The sequence below is a fragment of the Biomphalaria glabrata genome, chromosome 13, assembly GCF_947242115.1.
Source record: "Biomphalaria glabrata chromosome 13, xgBioGlab47.1, whole genome shotgun sequence".
Classification (NCBI taxonomy): Eukaryota; Metazoa; Mollusca; class Gastropoda; family Planorbidae; genus Biomphalaria; species Biomphalaria glabrata.
In genome coordinates this window covers 22408030-22433502 of record NC_074723.1, presented here as the reverse complement: position 1 = coordinate 22433502, position 25473 = coordinate 22408030, and the positions used below count along the sequence as shown (strand labels likewise).

The 25473-nt window shown below is 34.4% G+C and overlaps 2 protein-coding genes across 3 annotated transcripts in view; both read left to right on the top strand.

Annotated features, from left to right (window-relative positions):
* LOC106074453 (uncharacterized) overlaps window positions 1–17156 on the top strand; it is a 158283-nt gene extending 141127 nt beyond the window's left edge. For both annotated transcript variants that reach the window (XM_056007975.1, XM_056007976.1), the window contains 2 exons: window positions 5893–6042; window positions 9123–17156. In XM_056007975.1, coding sequence (XP_055863950.1) covers window positions 5893–6042; window positions 9123–9361 — 389 coding nt within the window. In that variant the 3' untranslated portion in view covers window positions 9362–17156. The remainder of the gene's footprint in view (window positions 1–5892; window positions 6043–9122) is intronic.
* A 7238-nt stretch (window positions 17157–24394) lies between these two features.
* The window catches only part of LOC106053130 (nucleolar protein dao-5-like), a 38889-nt gene continuing 37810 nt past the window's right edge, over window positions 24395–25473 (top strand). Inside the window, exons 1-2 of the mRNA XM_056008573.1 lie at window positions 24395–24568; window positions 25248–25394. Coding sequence (XP_055864548.1) covers window positions 25276–25394 — 119 coding nt within the window. The 5' untranslated portion in view covers window positions 24395–24568; window positions 25248–25275. The remainder of the gene's footprint in view (window positions 24569–25247; window positions 25395–25473) is intronic.

Here is a 25473-nt window from a genome sequence, read left to right as displayed (position 1 = left end):
TGATACTTAGCAACACTTTGGAGAGGGACTATTTTGTTCACGTCAGATCATCCTGATACTTAGCAACACTTTGTAGAGGAACTATTTTGTTCACGTCAGATCATCCTGATACTTAGCAACACTTTGTAGAGGGACTATTTTGTTCACGTCAGATCATCCTGATACTTAGCCACACTTTGTGGAGGGACTATTTTGTTCACGTCAGATCATCCTGATACTTAGCAACACTTTGTAGAGGGACTATTTTGTTCACGTCAGATCATCCTAATACTTAGCAACACTTTGTAGAGGGACTATTTTGTTCACGTCAGATCATCCTAATACTTAGCAACACTTTGTAGAGGGACTATTTTGTTCACGTCAGATCATCCTGATACTTAGCAACACTTTGTAGAGGGACTATTTTGTTCACGTCAGATCATCCTAATACTTAGCAACACTTTGTAGAGGGACTATTTTGTTCACGTCAGATCATCCTGATACTTAGCAACACTTTGTAGAGGGACTATTTTGTTCACGTCAGATCATCCTGATACTTAGCAACACTTTGTAGAGGGACTATTTTGTTCACGTCAGATCATCCTGATACTTAGCAACACTTTGTAGAGGGACTATTTTGTTCACGGGAAAGACGTAAACAGAAGAATGGCTTCTCGCTGCAAGACGTATTTGACCATTTGGAATTAGAAAAGAAAACAAAAATATATGAAAAAGAAAGTTTCAATTCCGAGCTTTAAGTTTTCTTGTTTTGATTCATATTTCATAACACCGCCGCTATTCCGCTCCCCTCTCGTGCTTGTTGAGAGCTGCCTCCTCTTGTTTTGGTTTGAACTATTGTAGTACTATTCTATCTTTGGCCGACATCCTCCCTCGTCCTACTTGCTGTGATCAATCTAAGCACCGTTCGATACTCCGAAATAAAAAAAAGAAAGTATAATAAAGAAAGCCACTTCCCATCGCATGTTTAAAAAGATGTCAAAAATCAGACATAAGTTTGGCACCAGTACAACTAATGACATAGTCATTGATTTCCCTGGGAGTGTCGGTTTTATGATCACTACCTTTCATGCCCCCATCCACTGATGTATATTAAATAATTTGCAAGATATTTGCATTTTTATATTAGTACATTATAAGTAAATGTGTTATTGTGTGGGTCTTTTTTTGTTTGTCCTTAAATTGGACATGTATTTTTATTGAGAACTGAAACTCCACCTTGAAAACTCATCATTGGGCTAGCGTCATTGTACTATACGGGGAGCTGTAGTTAGCGCTAACTCAACACCACTAATCTAGTCAATGGTTCTCTCTCGCTCTTTCTTGCTACTTATTTTTAGTTGTAGTTCTTACTCAACCATCGTTATTTCTTTCTCATCCATAGGTTTTCAAGGCGGCCTCTGGGAGTACTGCTTTCAGAACATGTCCGACATAGAAGCTGTTTCCTTTTGTCCGGACAGAAAGCCTCGTACGATTCATAACTTTACTCTCACTGAAAACTTTAGAGAGAGAGAGAAAGAGAGAGAGAGAGAGAATATAAAATGAGTGTGAGTGAGAAGATAGAAAGTATAGAAAGAAATTACTTGTACAGAGGAGCAACGATTCGCTTTTGTTAATAATAGTAACGATAATTATTCTTATTATCTATGAAGAAATTGGTCTTACTGTTTGTTTACACTAAACAAAACATCAAAACTATAAAAAAAACAAAATTTACATTATCGCCTGATTCACTCGAAAGTTACATCGTTACATAAATGTTAATATCAGTTGAATTGTGTTGAATGATTTCATTGCCAAGGGAAACAAAATAGTTTTTGTGTCTGTTTGTAATCGATGTCTTCTAGCCTATCTCCTTGATGTTTGTAATCGATGTCTTCTAGCCTATCTCCTTGATGTTTGTAATCGATGTCTTCTAGCCTATCTCCTTTATGTTTGTAATCGATGTCTTCTAGCCTATCTCTTTTATGTTTGTAATCGATGTCTTCTAGCCTATCTCCTTGATGTTTGTAATCGATGTCTTCTAGCCTATCTCCTTGATGTTTGTAATCGATGTCTTCTAGCCTATCTCCTTGATGTTTGTAATCGATGTCTTCTAGCCTATCTCCTTTATGTTTGTAATCGATGTCTTCTAGCCTATCTCTTTTATGTTTGTAATCGATGTCTTCTAGCCTATCTCCTTGATGTTTGTAATCGATGTCTTCTAGCCTATCTCCTTGATGTTTGTAATCGATGTCTTCTAGCCTATCTCTTTTATGTTTGTAATCGATGTCTTCTAGCCTATCTCCTTGATGTTTGTAATCGATGTCTTCTAGCCTATCTCCTTTATGTTTGTAATCGATGTCTTCTAGCCTATCTCCTTGATGTTTGTAATCGATGTCTTCTAGCCTATCTCCTTGATGTTTGTAATCGATGTCTTCTAGCCTATCTCCTTTATGTTTGTAATCGATGTCTTCTAGCCTATCTCCTTTATGTTTGTAATCGATGTCTTCTAGCCTATCTCTTTTATGTTTGTAATCGATGTCTTCTAGCCTATCTCTTTTATGTTTGTAATCGATGTCTTCTAGCCTATCTCCTTGATGTTTGTAATCGATGTCTTCTAGCCTATCTCCTTGATGTTTGTAATCGATGTCTTCTAGCCTATCTCCTTGATGTTTGTAATCGATGTCTTCTAGCCTATCTCCTTTATGTTTGTAATCGATGTCTTCTAGCCTATCTCTTTTATGTTTGTAATCGATGTCTTCTAGCCTATCTCTTTTATGTTTGTAATCGATGTCTTCTAGCCTATCTCCTTGATGTTTGTAATCGATGTCTTCTAGCCTATCTCCTTGATGTTTGTAATCGATGTCTTCTAGCCTATCTCTTTTATGTTTGTAATCGATGTCTTCTAGCCTATCTCCTTGATGTTTGTAATCGATGTCTTCTAGCCTATCTCTTTTATGTTTGTAATCGATGTCTTCTAGCCTATCTCCTTTATGTTTGTAATCGATGTCTTCTAGCCTATCTCTTTTATGTTTGTAATCGATGTCTTCTAGCCTATCTCTTTTATGTTTGTAATCGATGTCTTCTAGCCTATCTGCTTGATGTTTGTAATCGATGTCTTCTAGCCTATCTCCTTGATGTTTGTAATCGATGTCTTCTAGCCTATCTCCTTGATGTTTGTAATCGATGTCTTCTAGCCTATCTCCTTGATGTTTGTAATCGATGTCTTCTAGCCTATCTCTTTTATGTTTGTAATCGATGTCTTCTAGCCAAACTCTTTTATGTTTGTAATCGATGTCTTCTAGCCTATCTCTTTTATGTTTGTAATCGATGTCTTCTAGCCTATCTCTTTTATGTTTGTAATCGATGTCTTCTAGCCTATCTCCTTGATGTTTGTAATCGATGTCTTCTAGCCTATCTCTTTTATGTTTGTAATCGATGTCTTCTAGCCTATCTCCTTGATGTTTGTAATCGATGTCTTCTAGCCTATCTCCTTTATGTTTGTAATCGATGTCTTCTAGCCTATCTCTTTTATGTTTGTAATCGATGTCTTCTAGCCTATCTCTTTTATGTTTGTAATCGATGTCTTCTAGCCTATCTGCTTGATGTTTGTAATCGATGTCTTCTAGCCTATCTCCTTGATGTTTGTAATCGATGTCTTCTAGCCTATCTCCTTGATGTTTGTAATCGATGTCTTCTAGCCTATCTCCTTGATGTTTGTAATCGATGTCTTCTAGCCTATCTCTTTTATGTTTGTAATCGATGTCTTCTAGCCAAACTCTTTTATGTTTGTAATCGATGTCTTCTAGCCTATCTCTTTTATGTTTGTAATCGATGTCTTCTAGCCTATCTCTTTTATGTTTGTAATCGATGTCTTCTAGCCTATCTCCTTGATGTTTGTAATCGATGTCTTCTAGCCTATCTCTTTTATGTTTGTAATCGATGTCTTCTAGCCTATCTCCTTTATGCTGGTCAAATCACCAACTCTGATCCAGAGGATGATTTTTTTTTTCTGTATATCCTATTATGAATCCGTAATATTATCATTTGTCCATTTTTTAAACCAATGACTTTACTAGCAGCATTTAGGATTTTATGAAATGTATATTTATTTTTTAAATGTTTGCATTGAATTGTAAATTAATCAAAACTAAATATGACTATGTAATGTTCAGCTAAAAGAAACTCTTAACAGAAAAGCTTTATTAGACACATCGCCTTGGCTACATTTGTTTTCTGGCGTTACATTTGTTTTAACCTTTTTATTTTGTTATCCCCCCTTCCGTCTTTACGTCACTACAGAACGCCACGGTCTAGTGCTGTACATGTGTACTACATTGACCACCACGGTCTAGTGCTGTACATGTGTACTACATTGACCACCACGGTCTAGTGCTGTACATGTGTATTACATTGACCACCACGGTCTAGTGCTGTACATGTGTACTACATTGACCACCACGGTCTAGTGCTGTACATGTGTACTACATTGACCACCACGGTCTAGTGCTGTACATGTGTACTACATTGACCACCACGGTCTAGTGCTGTACATGTGTACTACATTGACCACCACGGTCTAGTGCTGTACATGTGTACTACATTGACCACCACGGTCTAGTGCTGTACATGTGTACTACATTGACCACCACGGTCTAGTGCTGTACATGTGTACTACATTGACCACCACGGTCTAGTGCTGTACATGTGTACTACATTGACCACCACGGTCTAGTGCTGTACACGTGTACTACATTGACCATCACGATCTAGTGCTGTACATGTGTACTACATTGACCATCACGGTCTAGTCACTCTAGTGCTGTACTTTTGTACTACATTGGCCATAAGAGCTTTTAACTTATGAGCTGATGGTCAAGTTGACTTATGTCAATAAGATACGAAAAGTACATAGCAGTACTTGCACACTTTTGAATATCTTTATTTAATTTAGTCTATAAGAAGCCATTAAATCTTCAAAAAAGTGTGCATAATCTAAATTCATTTACGGTTTAAAATAAAAACCTAGCACTTCTGGGGTCGTGAGTCCATGTGTTAAAGTATAAGTCTTCTTAATCGTATTCCTTGGGAGACCTACTAGGTCCACATTTCTTAGTATCTGTATAAACTGAACTTCAATGTGAATCCACATACAAATGTATACTCATGCACCCACGTTTGTAGTCTATATCAGCACATTAGGTTATACATTTATTGGTAACACTAGGTACAGTTTCAATGCGTTCATTTAGATCTATATTTTGCCTATGCTTTGAAAACTGCTTAAGGTGTGAAACAGAATAGGAAAAACTTAGTTTCATGTTTCAATGTTGCATTAAAAAATATTCTTTCGTTGCCTTTGTGAAAATGTAACGCTATCAATATAACATTTAAGTAAAAAAACAAAACAATATTACCAAAGTCGAACTTGGCACGATGCATTATGACATCACCTATTATTTTCTCCGAAGTCTTATTTTTTCCTCAGCCGGTAAAAATATTCGGGTTTATAAGAGTCCCACAGGTCCAGCCCGAATATGTGTGGCCGAGAGGCTAAGTACGCTTGGCGTGGCTTGGCTTCCTATCAAGGGGACTCGAGGTTCGATACCCGACTCGAGCAGAATTGTGTTTACTGAGCGCCCAAAGGCAGCACAGAAAACCTCCCAACTGGTCCACATAAGAAATTTGACCATGGCGCTCTGAGTATGAAAGCTTTAGGTTTAGAATGACAACTTTGACGATGGCCTTTAAATGGCCCATCCTTCAAACTGTTCAAAGCCATAGTATGTTAGACATTATTATTAAATCCAATCTGCTGAAAGAATATCGATGTAACAGAGGTTATGGCTAATTGTAGAATTGTACATTTCTTAACCAGATTTGACCCATATTCTGTCCCTTGTTTTGTTTCAGATTGGCAAAATGCAGTCATTGGTCTGATGATATTCGCAGCAACATTTGGCTTTCTTGCTTCGGTGCTTTCCATGTGCGGTGTCTGCACAAATCCTCTCCCCAGGAAAATTTATTACTTCCATTCTGCGGGAGAAATATTTCTTATTTCTGGTAAGTTTCTTTTAAGGACATAGTTGCGTGAATGCCTAAAAAATGTTTGCTTTGATGTCTACAGTCTAAACATGTATGTTTCAAACCTTAAATGCTGTGTTTTTTTTTAATCTTCAGAATTTTTTTGAATTGTGCATAGAATGAAAATCCTTATATATTTTTTTTTTCTAAGTTTCAAGAAAGTGTCATATGAACTTATTTATTGTACTTTTTCTTTTAAAATATTTTTCAGACATTTTTTGAGCACCACACTTATACATTGCCAATCACGTTTACCTTAATAATCTTTCAGCGTCCAGAGTCTTTTGATTCCCAATAGAAATTCCCTGCGTCTCTTTCATGTCATTAGAGCATGGAATGGGTTGCCTGAGCCAGCCATATTTGGCAGAATTTAAGTCATTAGTTAACATGACCTTGGAAGACGCGTAGGACGTAATCATCTGCTTTTTTAAAGTAACGTCTGTATTTTATAAGATAAGAATGCAACTGCGACGTTGTGACTGCAAAACAGGTGTGTGCGTATGTGTGTCGGCCCTACACGTGTTATGGGGGAAGGGATGCGTTAAATGTCAACTAATTTCCCCCTTTTTTTTGTTATTGCAAACTTCGTCTAAACATTATTCTTATGCCTTTTGAAACTCGCATTGTTAGTGACCAATCCGACATGACCTTCCTTTAGCATCATCCTAGAGTAGGCTGCAGTGTGTTTCTGTATCGATCTTCACTCTTGACATTTCAAGTCCAAACAATTTTTACAGACCTTCTGCCTTCAAGTTGAACAGGAACAGGAAATGTTGATAGACTCATTACGAGTTAAATTAGCAGAAAAAAAAAAAAAAAAGATGCAGCAATTGACAAAGCAAATGTCATTTGAAAAACAAGCTAACATAATAATATTAATAAAAATACTTTCATTAAATCGAACTGAATGTTCATTTATCTATAGGTCTCCACCAAGACATATTATACCTTGACTGGACATGGAAATCTCTAACACTTTGGTAACACTACACAAAAATGTCGTGAAAACCTTCAACAAAAAAAAAAGCTGAAACAAAGCGTTGTTTTGTAAAGTAGTTATAAGAAGTAAAGAGTAGGCCCTAATTTGTTTAACCCTAACCTATGTAACATATAATTTAATGCTTAGATCTAGTAATTATTTGTAATTTTTAGATATATTATCTAGAAAGATGTAGTTAATCAATCTATTAAATGCACATTAGATGATTAAAATTAACAATCAACAGACTTGAATTATTTCGATCTAAGATTTTCGAAACATTTCTCAATGGAAACAAACTGGATCGATTTTCCTAGATTCTGGCAACTTCCCTTACAGCTTGAAAAAGAGTTACGCAAATAACAATATATATATATATAGGCCCTACTAGCCTGACATAGGCCGCGGCCTGCGGGTCTAAGTTTGTGTTTTCTAATCTAGTGGATTGGATTTAGATGTATGTTAAACTTAGCTAATGATCCTTTCAAGTTTTTTCTCTTTCGCTACGAAAATAAAATTAGTTTTGCGAAAATGGTTTTACCCGTAGCCGATACATTCATATCTATTAAAAACGAAAAGAGCGATAGATTTGTTAAATAAATGGGATTATAAAGTGAACAATTAAACCAGTATAGTTCCATGATTAAACTAAATAATTTTTAGTACGCGATTCATGAATGAATATAGATATAGAATATAGAATAGTGATCTGATCATTAACGAATCAGAATTTGTTTCCGTTTTCCATTCTACGTATAATATGTATAGGTCTGTGGCCTAAGCGTTTGGCATGCCTAATACCGACCATTTTATCCGAAACGTTATATTTTATCGTTGAAAGGCCCGAACAAGATAATGGCCAAAGAAACACAGTCATAGAAAAAAAAAACACTTTACCTGGAGCTGTTATTTTATCTCTAGGACTAGTTGTTGACCTCTCCAACTTGATCATGAGAACGCGGAAGAAGAAATTGCTCAATAAAATTGGATTATCAAAAGCGCTTTTTAGTTTTGGAGACGTCACCGACTGAAACCACAAACACAATATCGACTTTTCCCTGACATGGGCCTTGAAAATTGTAGACATATATATCATGGGCGTAGCAAAGGGGGGGGGAGAAATGAAATCCCCCCGTAGGGGGGGGGGGGATCGGAATTTAGTGACTGATTTTTTGCTTTGATTTTGTTTATTCTAGGTGAGATTTTAATATTACACCATCACTTGCCCTAGCACGGCCAAGGGGGTTTTGAGTTTAAATCCCCCTACCAGGGGGTTTTGAGTTTAAAACCCCTCCAGGGGTTTTTGAGTTTAAACCCCCTAGCAGCTCTAAGGGTTTTAAGTTTAAAACCCCCTATCAGGGGGTTTTGAGTTTAAAACCCCTTATCAGGGGGTTTTTAGTTTAAAACCCCTGTTATATGTTTGACGGATGGAGGACAATATCATCCCGAAAATCATTCTGCTCGGGCAACTTGCGTCTGGCTCAAGAAAAACTGGACGCCCTCAACCCGTTACGTTGATGTGATAAAAAGGGATTTAAAATCAGTAAACATTGATACTGACCATTCGGAAGAGATAGCCTTAGACCGCACTAGTTGGAGACAGACGGTGACCAAGAAAGCTATAGACAGCGAGAAAACATGGGCCTCGATTCTTGAAGAAAAGCCACACGAAAAATGGCCAGCTCCTCTACGACCAAAGCGAAAGCCACCTTGACATGCAATATATTTGGACGGGAGCGTCTCTCCAAAATAGGTCTCTACAGCCATAGGAATAAGTGTCGAGATGAACTAGAGTCGTTTTCAAGACTGAAGGAGGCCAATGTGTGTTCTTTTCTAGACATAGATATAAATATATATGCCTATATATTAACACGATCACTAAGCTATGATTTTAGTTTTTAGACACATTAACATCCAAAACTTAAATCTTTATCAGTCTTTTGGAAAAATATGGTTAAATGATGCACTTTTCGCTTTAAAATGGAAACTGACTTCAATATATTTGATGTCTAAGTGTTATAAACTATGTTCAGTTACTAATAAACTTTAACGAATGTATTTTCTCTGCTTCCCTCTCCAGCTCTCAGCGCCAGCATTGCTCTACTGATATTTCCTGCTGCTATTGAAATGGACAAAACAATCAAAGGTCATCAGTACGGCGTGGGGTACGGCCTAGGATGGGGTGGTGCCCTGTTCTTTTTGGCGGCCGCCGTGTGCATGAGCCTGGACGATATAGTTCGCCAGTCTTCCCGGACCAAGTGCTGCAAATGGTGCTGGAAAGGCAAAACCAACGACAGAAACCAGTTGCGGCAGGTTTGACCTTTGCTGACGCATAGAGACTATTAAAAGACAATGCAAAGCATGGTTTGGAGTTTTCTTGGGTTTTGTACGGAACAATTCTTGTGAACTGAAGAAACTGGGACTAAAAAAATATTATCAGCATTTTAATAAACGCTACAAAAATTCAATTCCTGTGTTACAGAAGCCGTTGCATCATCATAAATGAATAGTGTGTTGTTGTTTTTTTCCCTCAAATAGTTTGCAGACGAACAATAACATCTGAAAGAACATATAGATTTAGTCTGCATGTAGACACGACTGTAGTGTGACGTTACAAGAGACACTAGAACTGTGCCAGATTTCTTTGCATTCTGCAGTGGGCTTTTTTTTTTGTATTTTACAACCTATCTGCATACAGAAATAATGAATAAATATTTCTAAGATTTGTTTATTATTTTTTACAGAAACAAACAGAAACAATATGTATAAACATTTTCGTCACATTTAATTCACATAAATATCGGCAATCGTAGATATAATTTAGGCTCTTTTCTAAAATTATTGTCTGTAGTCTAGTAAACTAGACTATTTCAAAGAGTTGTTGTGGAGTCTATAATAGACATTTCATAATTAAATCTCTTTACTTTTAAGAAGTGATGTTAATGAGTAAGGTTTAAACAATTACATGTAGATCAATATTTCTTACATTTAGATCAGTATTTCTCAACCTTTTACTTGTGATGTTCTCCCTCCCCCCTCCCAATAAAAAATGTGAAGGTAATGACACCTGTGTACATCTGAAAAGGTAGTGATTATTACAAGATCATGCAACTTTGTGCTAAACAAGGTCTCTTGAAAGTTTTTTTTTTCTCATAAAACACCGCTCAACAGAATATGGTACAACACTTCAGAGAAATTGGACCAATTAACAAATCTCCTTGGAAGAGATGTATTGAAAAGTCATTTATATGAGAACTTTTTTGAGTTGACATTTTGCATCTTATGAAAACAAGATTATATGACGTCACTTAAAGTTACATATTTTTTGGCTCAGCAATATTCAAATATTAATTTATTCCTACAAAGCAAACTTATTTCTGTCCCTTAAAAAAAACATCCCCATTGTACATTCTTGTCAGACAACCCATCGTGTCTCTTAGGTTGGGAAACACTTATTTAAATATCAATTAACTAAACCTATTTTTTAAAGAACATGCAAAAAGAAGAAAAAAAAACTTTTGTGGGAAAAAGGTAGGACTGAAATATTATCTTATCTTATATAATACAGACGTTACTTCATAAAAGAAGATGATTACGTCCTACGCGTCATGCATTTAGTCATGCATATTAACCAATATTTGTAATCATATTTTGTTTTTTTCCCACTGGTAAAATCCCAGGGGTGCAAAAGTAATTTAAAAATCTATCTAGAAATTTCAAAAACTTTGAAATTTGTTTCCTTCTCAATTTTCCAATTAAAAAAGAAAAACAAATTGAAAACATTCAGTAGCAAAGCTATTACTACTTGGAAGTATTCTACCCAGAATTTATTAAAGCTAAAAATAAATATGATCATCTATAAAGTTTGTTCACACACAAACAAATGAAGATGGGTCTTTTTTCTTTTTTGTTAGTTTTATTTCAATGGCTGTGTTTCCACATTTTTGTTTCTTTTTCTTATGAAGTTCTCTTCTGTCTTCTAAGAAGTAATTTTATTAAGCCTTGTGAAAAGGATGGCTGACTAGTCATGTTGTATGCGCTTTGGGCTGTTGTCATGATGGTCCTGAGTTCTAACACTGCTAAGGCGTAATAAATCATCACTTCTGAAGGAACATTCAAATCTTGTAAACCAAAATGAGGCAGCACATAGTGCACACAGGAACTGCAGCATTCTAGTTGTTGAGTTTTTTCATGCTAGCAATGGGCACAAAAACTTAGTTGAAATAGTTCAAATGTCTTTTTCTGTGGAGTAAATTTTAGAAATGATAAAATACTTTCTTTAAACATGAAAAGACCAGTTTCCGAGTTTTTAATTATGTATAGAATATAGACTCAGTTAGATTGGAAAAAAAAAAAGGACCAGAAATAGTTTTCTTTTAATTTTAAACTTTACTTACTCTAAAAAACTCTTGCAGCTATCAAGACGTATTGATAGATATAAGACAAAATATTAGAAAATATATATTTCTTCCTATCAGCTGACCAATATATATATATATATATATTTTCTTGATAAGCATTAATATTTTTTTTTTTTTTTTTTTTTGTAGACCTTGTTTTCAAATCATTGCATGTAAATTCATAAATCACATTTCATTTCTTTCAAATGGCTAATGTATATTATTTATCGCAATTTATAATTTTATATTAAATTTTTTAAAATACATCTATGTAAAATATTATTTAATATAATGCATTTACTATAATATATTTTGTTCTTTCTAGATTGAAACACCCACCCCCTTCTTTAGTTATCACAAAAATCATTGACTAAAAAATATGTATTGTTTCCTGCCATTTTCACAAACTTTTCAGCAGATTAATTAATGCTAAGTCAGTGAAAAGCTTCTACATTAAGTTGCTATAGATTTACCTAAGTTAAATATTCAGTTGAGATATTTCCTAGAGATTTGTTCTAAATGTTCAAACAGTGACCAAATCGGAGGACATTTAAAAAAAAAGATATTACAAAATTAGTTATCATTCCAGAGTTTTCATTTTCATTGACTGTGTGAACTTGTTGACTCAAATATTTGTTTGACAACTTTTGTTTACCAAATGTACCAATAATCAATTGTAAAATCTGTGATTTTAAAGACACTGTGATTTGTGTTCATCTCTAGATGCTGTGATTTGAAGAAGCACATTGTCTTGGCATTCTGCACATTCTTGATAAGATTCTAGCAAATATCTCAATCTTTTTTATGAGATGATAATTTGTATCGATTCAAGCAGCATAAAAGTGCAAAGTCAGAGATAAAAAGTGAGACGCTAGCTGTGGATGAATGTGAGTGAGAATTGAAACAAACTAAGCAATTCAATCAGTAAATTTTCAAGCTCACCTGTATATCTTTACTTGTGATCAATGTATTTTTTTTCTAGATGCTGATACTCAACACATTATAAATATTCACCTTGACTTTGATAATTCCAATCTGCCAATTTTATCCACTAGCCACTTCTGCCTTTTATCCACTATTAAGCCACCACTTACAATGCCTTTTTAATTTGTATATGATACATGCATGCATTGTTTTCCTTTTTCAAAATATTACTTTTAACATAATGTGATTATACATAGTTCAGTGACCCACTGTTTACATTTTTTATTTACCCATTTCTTATAATAAATACTATAATTTATTTTGGACATAGATTATGTTAAGGTCTGTTAAAGATACTTTTTTTGTCTGAACTAAAATTGCTTTGAAAGCTATGTTTCATATTAACATTATGATTTGCATTATTTTAAATTGTATTTAACTTAAATTATAAAATGTATGCTACTTGAGAAGAGGTATGAATACTTTTAATTGGGGCAATATTTGGGAATAACAAGAAAATTAGTAAGTCAGATTTAAGGTCAGTTATGAAGTAGTTAATAAAACAATCAAATGAAAAAGACAAACTAAAATATTCTTTAATTTATTATTAATAAGATTATTTATAAAAGTGAATTGTTGAGAGAAATTTCTAAATTTTGACAAACTGCCACTAAAAAGTACATAATTTTGATGTTTAGAAATCAATAAAAATATACCTAACTTAATTCTTCAATTTCCATTATATATTGTTTTAGAAAAAATTCAGTAACAATATAAAACTTTAATGCTACTTAATCTTACTGGAATTTGTATTTTCTGTTTAAATTTTAGGTGACTCTTGATAATCCAACAGTTATGAGACTGAAATGGTGTTGGATTGCCAAAAATGTCAGATTACCAAAGGTTATATTTATGATGTAATAAAATATTCTCTTAGATTTTCAAGGGTATAAAATAAAAAATAGAAGAAAAAGAAAAATGTATTGATCTAAAAAAATACAAAACCTATGATTTCAACTTTCACATACTGTACTAAATATTTATTAATACCTACCTACATTCTAAAAATATTTCTACCACAGTATACATTTTCATGAACTTATGTTGTACTGCAGTGGATTACTGAGTGTCTCGAATGATGTAGTGTTGGACTATCAAGAGTCAAAAACAACTTGGATCATTTACAAAAAAAGAAGAGAAACTTCTTAATGTAGTTTTGTCATTGCTGAATTGAAATTGGATATAAACCATTCCAATATCCTCACCATCACTACACTCCATGTAAGTAAGGGCTTGATACTCACCCAGGTATAATTTCATTTTTAGGTCTAGATAGCCTCCACCATGGGTAGGTCCAGATCAGGGCATCTCCAAGGCTGCAGGTTTTTGAGATTTGTCTTACAAAACTCAACTTTCTACTTTTATCCAGACTTAAAGATCCAAATGATAGATGAAATAAAAATGTTTCTAGGTAAATACATTGATCAACAATATATATACTAATACATACACAGGAATAGAAAAAAAAATATTCTTAGAAATATAACAAATACCATAGAAGAATGCATTTAAATAGTGTAAATTTAAAGAAATGAGACTAGAAGTTTTTGTCATATAAAAGTATTTTTGCTAAACATACATACTAAATCTAATTTAAAATGTACCATGAAGAAAAAGTAGGAAATGTTAAATATAGATACCAACTTTGAAAAATATAGACACTTCCATAGTGAAATTATAAATTTTACAAACTTAAGATATTTTATTTCTTGATTTATTTATTTTTAAACGAAGTTGATTTCTTTGCAAAGTCATGCAAAGATGTGGAATATAAAATCTAGCTCTTTCTAACCAAGGCATTTTTTATTTTTAAACTAAAGAACAAACTGTTCAGACCTACCCATTATGTAGTAACTGAAAATATATTTTTAATTCATTCCAGTACCATACTAGTAATAATAAAGATAAATAGTGTGTTTTTTTTAATTTGTAATTAGTAATTTCATCTTATCTTTAGGCAAATAATTAACAATAAAATGTCTTCCATATGTTAAGAAAGGGAGTACATGTTTTTTATTTCATTCAGTTTGTTCAAAATTAGATTTCTTTTTCTAGAAAACAATATTAGGATTGTATATTGGAGTTATAAAAAATATGGAATGCACTGATATATTAACATTACCCCTCTCAGAATGTGTATAATTGTCAATCTCCTATTATGAACTATTACAATTTTTAAATATTCTTTTTTCAACTTATTTTTTGAATATGAAAGCTCAAATAAAACTTTTTCATTTAAAAAAAAATAATTCCAACTCTTCACATATATATTATTTTTTATCATTTTTCTTTAAAAATTTATATACTTTTTTGTTTTAAATGATAGAGAATTGTGTATATGTTATCAGTTGGTTACAGAGAAGGAGACTTATGAACAATGGCCAAGAGCATTCAGTTGGGGATTTAGTGGAAGCTAAAACATTTTTTATTTTACTATAACAGAACAAGCATGTGGAGATCTTTTTATCTTTATGATGTTTATAAAGCACAATCCTTGGAAATATAAAAATATAAATTGTGAGCCGCCACTCATTCTGTTTAGTACTTGGTTGGGGATGGGGCACTGGTGGTGTTTTGTTGAATGCAAAGGAATACATCACATGACATCTGTCAAAGCATTAAGGCAAGGCATATAGGTATAATCTTATGAGAGCCCCTTTGTGGGTGGTCCAAAGCATTGAATGCTTCCAGTTCATATATATATATAGAACTTGTTGGCCTCCCTGAAGATAGCTGCAAAAAGAAATCTGATGATTTCCCTAAATCTTGTCTTTGTAACAGGGGGTTCTCTTTAAGGTGATCAATGACATAAGTGGTAAGGCAGAGAGCACACATCCCTCTTGCTGTAAGAAAATAGAATTCTTCATGGAATCTGTAGGTCAGTGTTGAATTATATGATGTAGATGTCCCTAAACTTTCTTTTTTTTTTAATATAAAAATTGTGAATATCCTTTTCAGTTTTGACCCTGATTATGTAATGAAGGTCCTAGTAAGATACATGGAAGTTAATTTAGTAATTAAGGAGATTATCTTTTAGAAATAGAGTTGAGGAGGTGATTTGTTAGAAGTAGAGCTGATACATTAGCATAAGATAATGTCTTCTGCACTTGTTATTTAATGATAGTTTAATAATAATAAAAATGTAGGTGTATCATACATAAAAAAAACAACATTAATCTGACTTATTAATTAGATATGCAACAACATCTTTTTAAGTGAAAGTAATAAAAAAAAAGTTAGATGAACCTTCTGTTAATGTGCATTTCAAAACCAAAGTTCCTTTTTTTTTTTTATTTTGTTTGGATGATGTGTGTGGGGGTGTTTGAGCAGTTCATTTCTTTACACCACTGACATGATGCTGCCTTCCATTTAGTTTCATACTTTTCTACACTGCCTGAGTTGATTGGAGCCATTCCTTTTCCTTGTTACAATGTATTTATTACTTATGATCAGTATGCAAAGCTAGATTCGCTTTCTTCTTCTTTTTTTATTATTTTAGCAAAAAGTATTTTTTAACACACCCTGTGATTTATTTGCTTTGACATTTCCTAACTTACACAAACAATAGATAACAATAAACAAACTAGAGATCAACTCTTCGATGTGTCAGAAATTCAAGTAAAAAAAAAAAGGATAAACTCTAAATTTTCCACTACTTGATAGATGAAAACATAAGCCTGGTCTGGGATAATAAGAGACTGTTGCCCAATAAAGGGTAATTGACAAAGAGAAAAAATAATATCAGTTTTTATGAGCCTATCTAGATGATGTAGTTCCCCCCCCCTTTTTTTTTCAAGGGAGGTTATCTGTGAATCCTGGTGATCAGTTTGTCTCAGTTGTCAACCTCTAAATGCAACACAATCTACATTCCAAAAACAAAAAATAAATAAATTTAAAGGAATCTGATATGGATATACTGGATTATATGTGGAATTTTGTCTTTTCTTCTAATTAATTTGTTAAAGTTTAATTTTTAAAATCTATTTCAGCATCATTAGATTAATTAGCTGTTCTAATGTTTAACCATTATAACACTTATCTTGTCAGTACCACGAGGTGTTGTTACAAAATGTCAAATGCAAATATCTGAACATTTTCTGTAATATCTCCTTTCCATATTTTAGCAAATGTCTCGTCAGCACTAGAATCATTCCTGTTTCTTTACCAAGATACCCAGGCAAAATATGCACTTAGAAGTAATTGGAAGTACTTTTCATTTTTTTTGTTTTTGTTTTCTTATACTTCAAAGGCAATTACTAGTTACAATAAAGCATGTTTTTATACAAAAGAGAAGTTCTACTTTTAGAGCAACAACCTACAATGCTATGGTGGTACCATTCAATCAAAATTAGGTCTTTTTGTTTTTTTGTAACATGAAAGAAGAAAAAAAAATATCCTCCTGCTCAGCCAGCTTCAAGCACATCAGTATTGGTTGAATTTGAAATGACAGACATGAACTTTGAAAATGTAACTAATTCTACTTTTTTTAAAAAATTTGTTTGATTTAGTTTATGAAGTAGTCTGTGTATATATCATATATATTAACTACTCTGTAATCCACTATACTATTTAACAACAAATTATACTATGCCAATACAAATGTATGAATAATTATTATAAACTATATTATTAATATTTTAAATCACATTTTTTCAAATATTTTGGTTTGCTTCAACTAATATATAGTCACCAATAAACGGGTCTTACTTCATATTTTTCCCAAATTACAATCATTGAATTTTGTTGTTGTTTTTTAGCGGCCCCCGAAAGGGGAAAAGATGCTATTAGTTTTGTGTGGAATGTCTGTCCGTCTAGTTTAGATCTCGTAAACTAAAAAAGATAGTGAAAATCCGACATCATAATATTTTAGACTTTTGACCATTCAAAGTTCTGATGCAACTGTTGCTTGTTTCTTTTCTGAAAGCAAAAAATCTAATTTTTTAAATCACTTATTCAAGCAGTTTTTTCATAAAAATACACCATTTTTACAACTATTCACTATTAATAGTAACAAACACGGGAGGCTCTTTAGTAGCGGAGATTACTGTTTACCATATTTCTATCACATTTATGCAAATGGTTTTAGATCTTTTGTCAAAAAAATTATTTTGTTTACATTTTTGTTGCTAAGTTAAGTAAGTTCTGTTATACTAACTACTACAATTACAAACAAAAAATGTTAACTTTTTTTAAAAGAGAAAAAATATATTTAGTATGCATATAAGTTGGGCATAATTTTAAACAACAATTAATAAGTAGTTTTTCATATTATCGCTAGAATTGCAACATGTGGGAGGCAAAGTCGAACACTCAACTAAACTTCCCCTTAGTATTATATTATTTTGGACTTAGACTAAACATTAAACTCCTCCCCATTCAAAACAGCACACCTCATTATTTCGGTAACCATACACACCCATTCTATAGATCACTCACAAGTCACCTACGAAGCAATAAAAACATAACACACCACGACTCAAAAACAATATACACTACACTCAGAGACAAGTTGAAAGAAAACCTAGAAGTTAGAATAAAGTGGGGCAGGAAGTTAGGGGTTAAAACAACAAACTGGACAGACACATTCACGCATTTACATAACAAATACATAACACCCAAAGCACGAGAAGTGGCCTACAGATTACTCTTCGGGATGACCCAAAAAAAAGGAAGGCTCTCAGATACATCAGGGTCTAAATATACTTGTGAAATTTGTAAAAAAAAAAAATCCAAACCCAGAGAAACACCTATTTAGGGAGGTGGATGAGAATTAGAAAATCCCCCGGGCCCCCACTCTAGGGGGGGGGGGGGCAAATAAGTGTGCTTTACATTAAATATTACGCAAAATACAAGGACTCCCAAAGAGGTCAGGCCCCTACATGGGCGTAGCCAGGATTTTTTTTCGGGAGGGGTTTTGGGGGGGGGGATTCCCCCTGCTTGTAGACTCCCTGCCCTTGCTAGCAAGGGGGTCTGGGGGAGCTCGCAGCGCTCCCCCAGCGCGGGGCGAAGCCCCGCCGCCGAGCACTATTTCTGGTATTGAAAGCCAACAAAATGCATATTCTGGGGTATCTACAGTGCATTATCTTGCTATTAAAAAAGTTTTATTTCAAAAACCTAATGTGCTATTCTTACTGACTTAGACTCTCTCGCGCCGTTCGGCGCATTTTCCGGCAAGCTGTTTCCGCTACTCTTATTTTGCGTAATTCATTTTGTCGGAGAACATGTCCCGCAAAACCTCATACGACGCTCTGTCACAACCTTACTAAGGGTTCGACTCCCAGTTCGGCATGTGATTTAAAATTATTTGATTTAGACCCGATCTCTATGACTGACTCCTAAAATCTGTCTTAGCCATCTTTGTTGACCCACATTTTGTGTTTTTCAATTTGGCAGAAGACTATTCACACTTTATTAATGGGGCCCAAGCCACTGGTAGAAATTTGTAACCTTTCTTGACTACGCTCCTGGAATTACATACCTGTATTTCGATTTAGATTTTATATCGAAAAGGAAAGTTTTTTCGTCAAAATCATCTGTTGAGGGGTTTTAAATTAAAAATCTCTGGAGTTTTTTGTTGTTGTTTTTTTTAAATTCAAAACCTCATTTAGCTACGATCATAGAATTTGGTGACTGCATGTAGTTTGCTTTAAAATAATATTGAAGAGAGAGGTTTTCAACTCTAAACGCTCTGTAGGGGAATTTTAAACTCAAAACCATCTGGAGGGGTTTTAAACTTTAAAGAAAAAGCCATCTGGAGGAGGGGGATTTAAACTCAAAACCCCCTTTGGCTACGCGCATTTTGAGTGCCTAATTTGCTTTTTTTTTTAATATTGAAAAGGTAGTTTTCAGCTTCAAACCCCGCTGGCAGGGGGTTTTAAACTCAAAACCCTTTTGGCTACGCTCATAGATTTTATAGTGTGTAATTTGCTTTTTTTTTATATTGAATAGGTACTTTTTAGCTTCAAACCCCAACTGGAAAAGGGGGGGGGTGAAATTAAACTCAAAACCCATTTGGCTACGCTTATAGAATTTTGAGTGTGTAATTTGCTTTTTTTTATATTGAAGAGGGGGTTTTAAAATCAAAATCTTCCTTAACTGTGCTGTTAGAATTTGGGGATTGTTGTTTGCATTTTTTTGTTTTGTTTTATAGAAGAGGGGGATTTAACTGCAAAAACCTCTGGTAGGGGGTTTTAAACTCAAGCCCCCCTGGTAGAGGGATTTGTATCTCAAAACCCCCTGATAGGGGTTTTTTAAATCTCAAAACCCCCTGGTAGGGGGTTTTTAACTCAAAACCCCCTCGGCTGTGCTGTGGTAAGTGATGATTTAGTATTAAAATCTCACCTAAAATAAACAAAATGAAAGCGAAAACCAGTCACTTAATTCCGTTCCCCCCCCCAGGGGGGGATTTCATTTCGGGGGGGGGGGGGTTTGAACCCCAAGAACCCCCCCCCTGGCTACGCCCATGGGCCCCTAAGCCCTCAAATGATGGCAAATTCCTAACTACGCTCCTGCGTTAAGGGGCTGTTCATATACATGATCTTTGGGGCTGCCTAGGTTTTATTGGGTGACTTCTGGAACATGACTTTCCCGAGGTTTATAGATAAACCGAAATAGGCGGCAGCGTGTGCTAATTCGTTGACCGCTATCACAAAGCTTCCTGTCCTTTGGTGTAAAAAAAAATTTAGTAGGTGATTCTTTGATTCTCCTAGCGGGTCTGAGAGAGCGCTATAAGCTCATCTGAGCGATGTTCGGAGCTCCGATGCCAAATGTTCTCTTACATTCTGAGATGCACAAATGCATTTTCCTTTCGTCTGAAGCTCATTATCACTATTAAAAAGGCAGGTAAAAAAATATTTAAATTAAGTAGAGTGAATAGTTAGAAGTTCTGAGGGAATGCAGAAAGCTTCCTCAGCGGGATTCGGGGAGGAACCCCAACGCAAAGCGTTTTTTTTTTCTTTCCTATTGTGTTGCCAAACACAGTTTCCTCAAATTTACAGCTCGAATTCCATCCAGCTAAAAAAAGACACAAGGTCAATAAATCATGAGAAATTAAGTAAGTTGTTGACAAGGGCCGATACTGTGTGTAAATACAACTGATTTTCCCCCTAGAACATAACATGTTACCCCGAAAGCAAAATGCAATATGTTACAAAAAAAAACAAAACCTGTTCAGTTTAAGGGGATTTTAAGGGTCACCCCCCCCCCCCCCAAAAAAAAAAATTACCTTGAAAATAAAAAAAAAATATTTTCATATTTAAGTAGCCTAATTACTTTTTAATATATAGGGGGCCTATGGATGAAGCTTAATTTGTTACAGAGCTATAATTAGGCACTCGAAACCCTGATTAAATATAAAATTGAACAAAATATAAATAATTAATATATATTATTAATAAGAGAAATAAAAAATTGTGTGATTTATCTATAAAAATTCGCCCCACCCTTCAGTAGGGGGTCTGTCGATCTGCCAGTGGACGCCACGCTCCGTGGTGAGACAGCCACCCAGCTACGTGAATCTGGTGAGGGCCTCCTTGTGGAACAATGTAGAGGCTTGTTGGACTGAGCTAGCAGACTTGAATCTCCACACCGATTCTCGGCTACCTTAGCGGTGAATGCTATGGTTCCCAACATCCCGGTGTAATCCACTGGGGGCCGTTTTCGCGTATCTGTTTTCCATTTAACGGATGTTTCCACCGAGGCGCCATCAACAATTAACAACAAACTACAATGAAGTCGATCTTTTAAACTTTAATAAAGACCTTTCTCTAAACTATAGGCCTAATACATCTTTTAATTACCTTTTCATGTAATATTCTTTGCAATATTATTTTGTTGCTGGCCAGCGTATTTGGTAAAGGTCTCGACAAGACGCTTTGATGGACATCTTGATTCTAGAACATAGTTGAATATTTTGTGTCTTTTCTAACCTCCTTAATCAATAAATGTACTGCACTGAATGTCCAGCTGATCGTGACGCCCTGTTACAAATATGAAATTATTAAAGAAGATTTAGGTCTACTCGTATACACCTAGGCCTATATATATTAGCTATATGCATATCCTAGGTTTCTATGCCTATATTATAGAAGATAGCAGGGGCGTAGCTAGGGATTTGGGGGCCCAGTGGGATTGACCTCTTTGGGGCCTCCTTGCATTTTGACATTCGACATCATGACATGAGTTAATGTACTTAATAAACATATAAGCCTACATTCTAATTGGTACAGTATATAAATAAATTTAACAAGAAATAATCATTAAGAATCTTTTAATGAATAATACCGTTGTTTATTGACGAAATAATGCACAAGTAAAAAATCACAATTCATATCGCTTCACGTCGTGCTTTATGTGCTTTACTGGAAACAATTACCATTCATCTTTGTTTTGGAAAAATAATCTACCCTTTAACACAATCTTTGCTCGGATAAAATTCCAGGCTGAATTTATCCGAAGTCTTTGTAGCCTACTTAATTACAGCTTCTTCCACTTCTGGAGAAAGTAATTTTGGAAGACCATCACTTGATCATCTGTATTACTTACTTTAGATATTTTCTCTGACTGTGGTAACAGCTAGGTATTCCTCATGAGTCTCTTCAGCACTACTTCTCTCATCAAGAGACATATTCACTTCTTCGGCTGCTGTATCTTTGTATGAATCATCTGAATAGTGATACTTTACTTCGACACGTTCATGGTCTCCTTTGTTTTCAGTGCTCTTATCAGGTTTCTTCTTCAATGATAAGGATGATGAAATAAACTACCCTATATACCAAGTTATTTCCTGAGAGTAACACACCACTCACTAGTCAGAGCTATGAAATTTACTCCTTGAAATTGAGAGTGACCCCGCACGGAAAGTGCTAATAATCTGTGTAGAATTCACACAACAGGGTCACTTACTTATGAAACAACGTGAAAAGCAAGATTACGTGACAGTGACGTAATATTCAATTTATTTAAAAACAATTTTGGGACACTCATTTGGGGGCCCTTCAAGTGGGGGCCCGGGGGATCTTCAAATTCTCCCCCCTCTTCCCCCACCCTATCTACGCCACTGGAAGATAGATTTAACTGTATTAATGATTAAATTACAAATTAAAAGGTGGATTATTAAATGAACATCATAGTACATGTGTTCTCAATCAAAGATGAATTTAACAATTTCTAGTAAATATCTAGGAAGTGGCTACAAGAGCCACCAGCAAGTATAAAGCGCCCTATAAATATAGGCTACAACACTGACTGGGTCTATGTGTCCAAATCTAGGTCTATATTATACTATCCGGCCCACAAATCAGGTATTATAGGGCCTATCTAGAAATGGACTGAGTTCCCTTCTTAGGCCTAGTCGTTCTACATGACTATAAGAAACATGGGCGTAAATCCATTTTTGTTAAAATCGCTTTGAGGGACCGAAGCTCACCAGACGCATATAGTCTACGCAGAGGCGTATGAGGGGAGGGCAATGGGGGCACTATGCTCCGGGTGCCACCCTCAGGGGGGAACCACAAAAACAATATTGTAGCTATTTTAGTTAGGTAATATATTATTAGGTTATTTGTACTATATTTTCATTAACATACGTTTTATTTATAAGCCTATATGTCTATGTGATGTTCATGGAACGTGTGTGTGTGTGGGGGGGTGCCAATAAAGTTTGTTTCCCCGGCGCACGTTTTGCTCACTGCGCCTCTGGTCTACGAGTATAATTTAAGCTATAGGCCTAAATATTACTGAACATGTTAACTCTTTCTCTCCGTAATTATTTACCACATTCTGATGGAATCAACGTTTGTATCGTCCGTCAGGAGAGAAAGAGTTAAGCTAGTTTAAATTTACACAGTCGAGTCTGTAAAAGATTCGTTTTTTAAAGTAAAGGGGAGAACCAGGTTCGGAAAGGCTATATGGGCATTCGGGCAAATGCCCGGTGGGCCGTTACCCTATTAAACCGGTAACACGCAACACGCAACGAGAATATATAATATTAACAATAGGTTTCCATCCAGTGAACGATTTGTCTGTGAAAATTTTGTTGGTGAACGAATTGTCAGTGAGAGATATGTCGGGTGAACGAATTGTCGGGTGAACGAAATGTCTGGTCTGTTGAACGAATTGTCGCGTGAACGAAATGTCTGGTCTGGTGAACGAATTGTCGCGTGACAATAGCGGCGGCCCCAACGCCTATGGTAATGCACATCTTCTATTGCATTTATTTAAGTAGAAAAAGGAAAGGGGGAAACCATGCCAAAGTCAAATTTCTACGGATAATAAAACATACTTGTCTAATTAGTGGCCTTAAAAGTCATATTTCTAATCTATCAAGACTTTTTTTTTTTTCATTTATGAAATGTGGTGTTAAATGTAAAGTGTTGAGAAACAGGGATTTGAACTCGCATCTAGATTTAATTTTTTAAAGGGAATTTCCGAAAGATTGGTCCGGGCTATTTCAACTCATTTAATGATGACGTATAAAAGAAACTTTCGATACCTTCATGTTCGATACTATATTATGTAGCACATACCCCCCCCCACACACACACACTCTATAAATATATTGGCCTATATAGTAACGATAGCAACAAATCTATATTTAGATCTATATTGTTTATCTAATTTGGTCTTAAACCATTTATATTATGTAATAAATCTTTCTTTTATTGTAACTTTGGGCAAACTTCAAATAATTTAAAAAATGATGACGATGATCTTACTTTCTAACGTAGAAAGTAGGCCTATATTTAGGCTATATTACTATATAATTCTTTGCCTTAATGTATGAGAAATATCTCAAGATCTTTAAATTTAAAGTAAAATAGCAATATTTTATGTGCAGAATAAATATTTATATACAGATCTCGATCTGCATAATCTTTTGTGATTGCCGAAGTTAAAGTATCGATACTATAATTTATATTTTCACCCATTAATGTAGGAGATGCATGCATAGTCCTACACTTCCGTGGCATTCGCCACACATTGCTAGGATAAGCAATGTATAGTCTACATTATTTGGATAATAAATCAATTCGCTGCTGTGCGCGTCTAACAACAAAACTGTCTCGCAGAATTTTTCTGTTCAATTGATTCTGATGCTTCATTTTTAGATCTTAGAATAGATATCTAGATCTTTATTTCATGGGTTAGTGATTAGTGGATGATGGATCATGATGATTCTAATTCTATTTACTAGATTACTAGATCTATATATTAATATTAAATATATATAGTATATAGATCTAGAGATAGATTGATTCTATCTAGATCTATATAATTATAAAATATTATAATTATAACTATAAAATAAATAATTCTAGAGTGAGACTATCTATTGATATTGACTCAATAGTGAGACAATAGTTAATTAATAGTTCTAGAGATAGTCTAGACTTAGCACTTACTTTTTATTTTTATAAATTATAACATTATTAACATATGATATGATTATGATTGATATATTATAGATCGAGGGAATCATATGATATACTAATACTCTATATTAGTCTATATTACTATAGTACTATAGATTATACTTACACTATAGACATAGACTAGTGTAGAGATCTAGATTCTAGATCATCTAAATTCTAGATCTAAGTCTAAGTAGACTTAGTCTAGAGTCTTGATGATGATCTAAATTCTAAAGAGACAAGTTGATTACAGTGAATAGAGTCTAGGTCCTAGGTCTAGACTCCAAACTCTAGACATTTTATTTAAATGTAGATCTACTTTATCAAGAGACTACTAGATCAAAATCTAGATATAGTGCTAGTGGTCTGATATTTTGTTTCTTTTCTAATAAGTTGTTTGTAACTTCTCAGTGCTTATTTGTGAGATTACATGTAATTCATGGATTCCAATGCTGGTCTTGGTGGCAAACAGCCTCATCAAAGATTATCTGGAGGTGTTTGGCAGTTGAGACGGGTAGGGCCACCATCAACTGTTCCAAACAGCGCTTCATTGATTAGGTAAATTATTTTATTTTATAAAAACTTTAAAATGTTCTTCAAACAGTTCTTGTACCTTGCCTGAGATAATTTGCCTCTT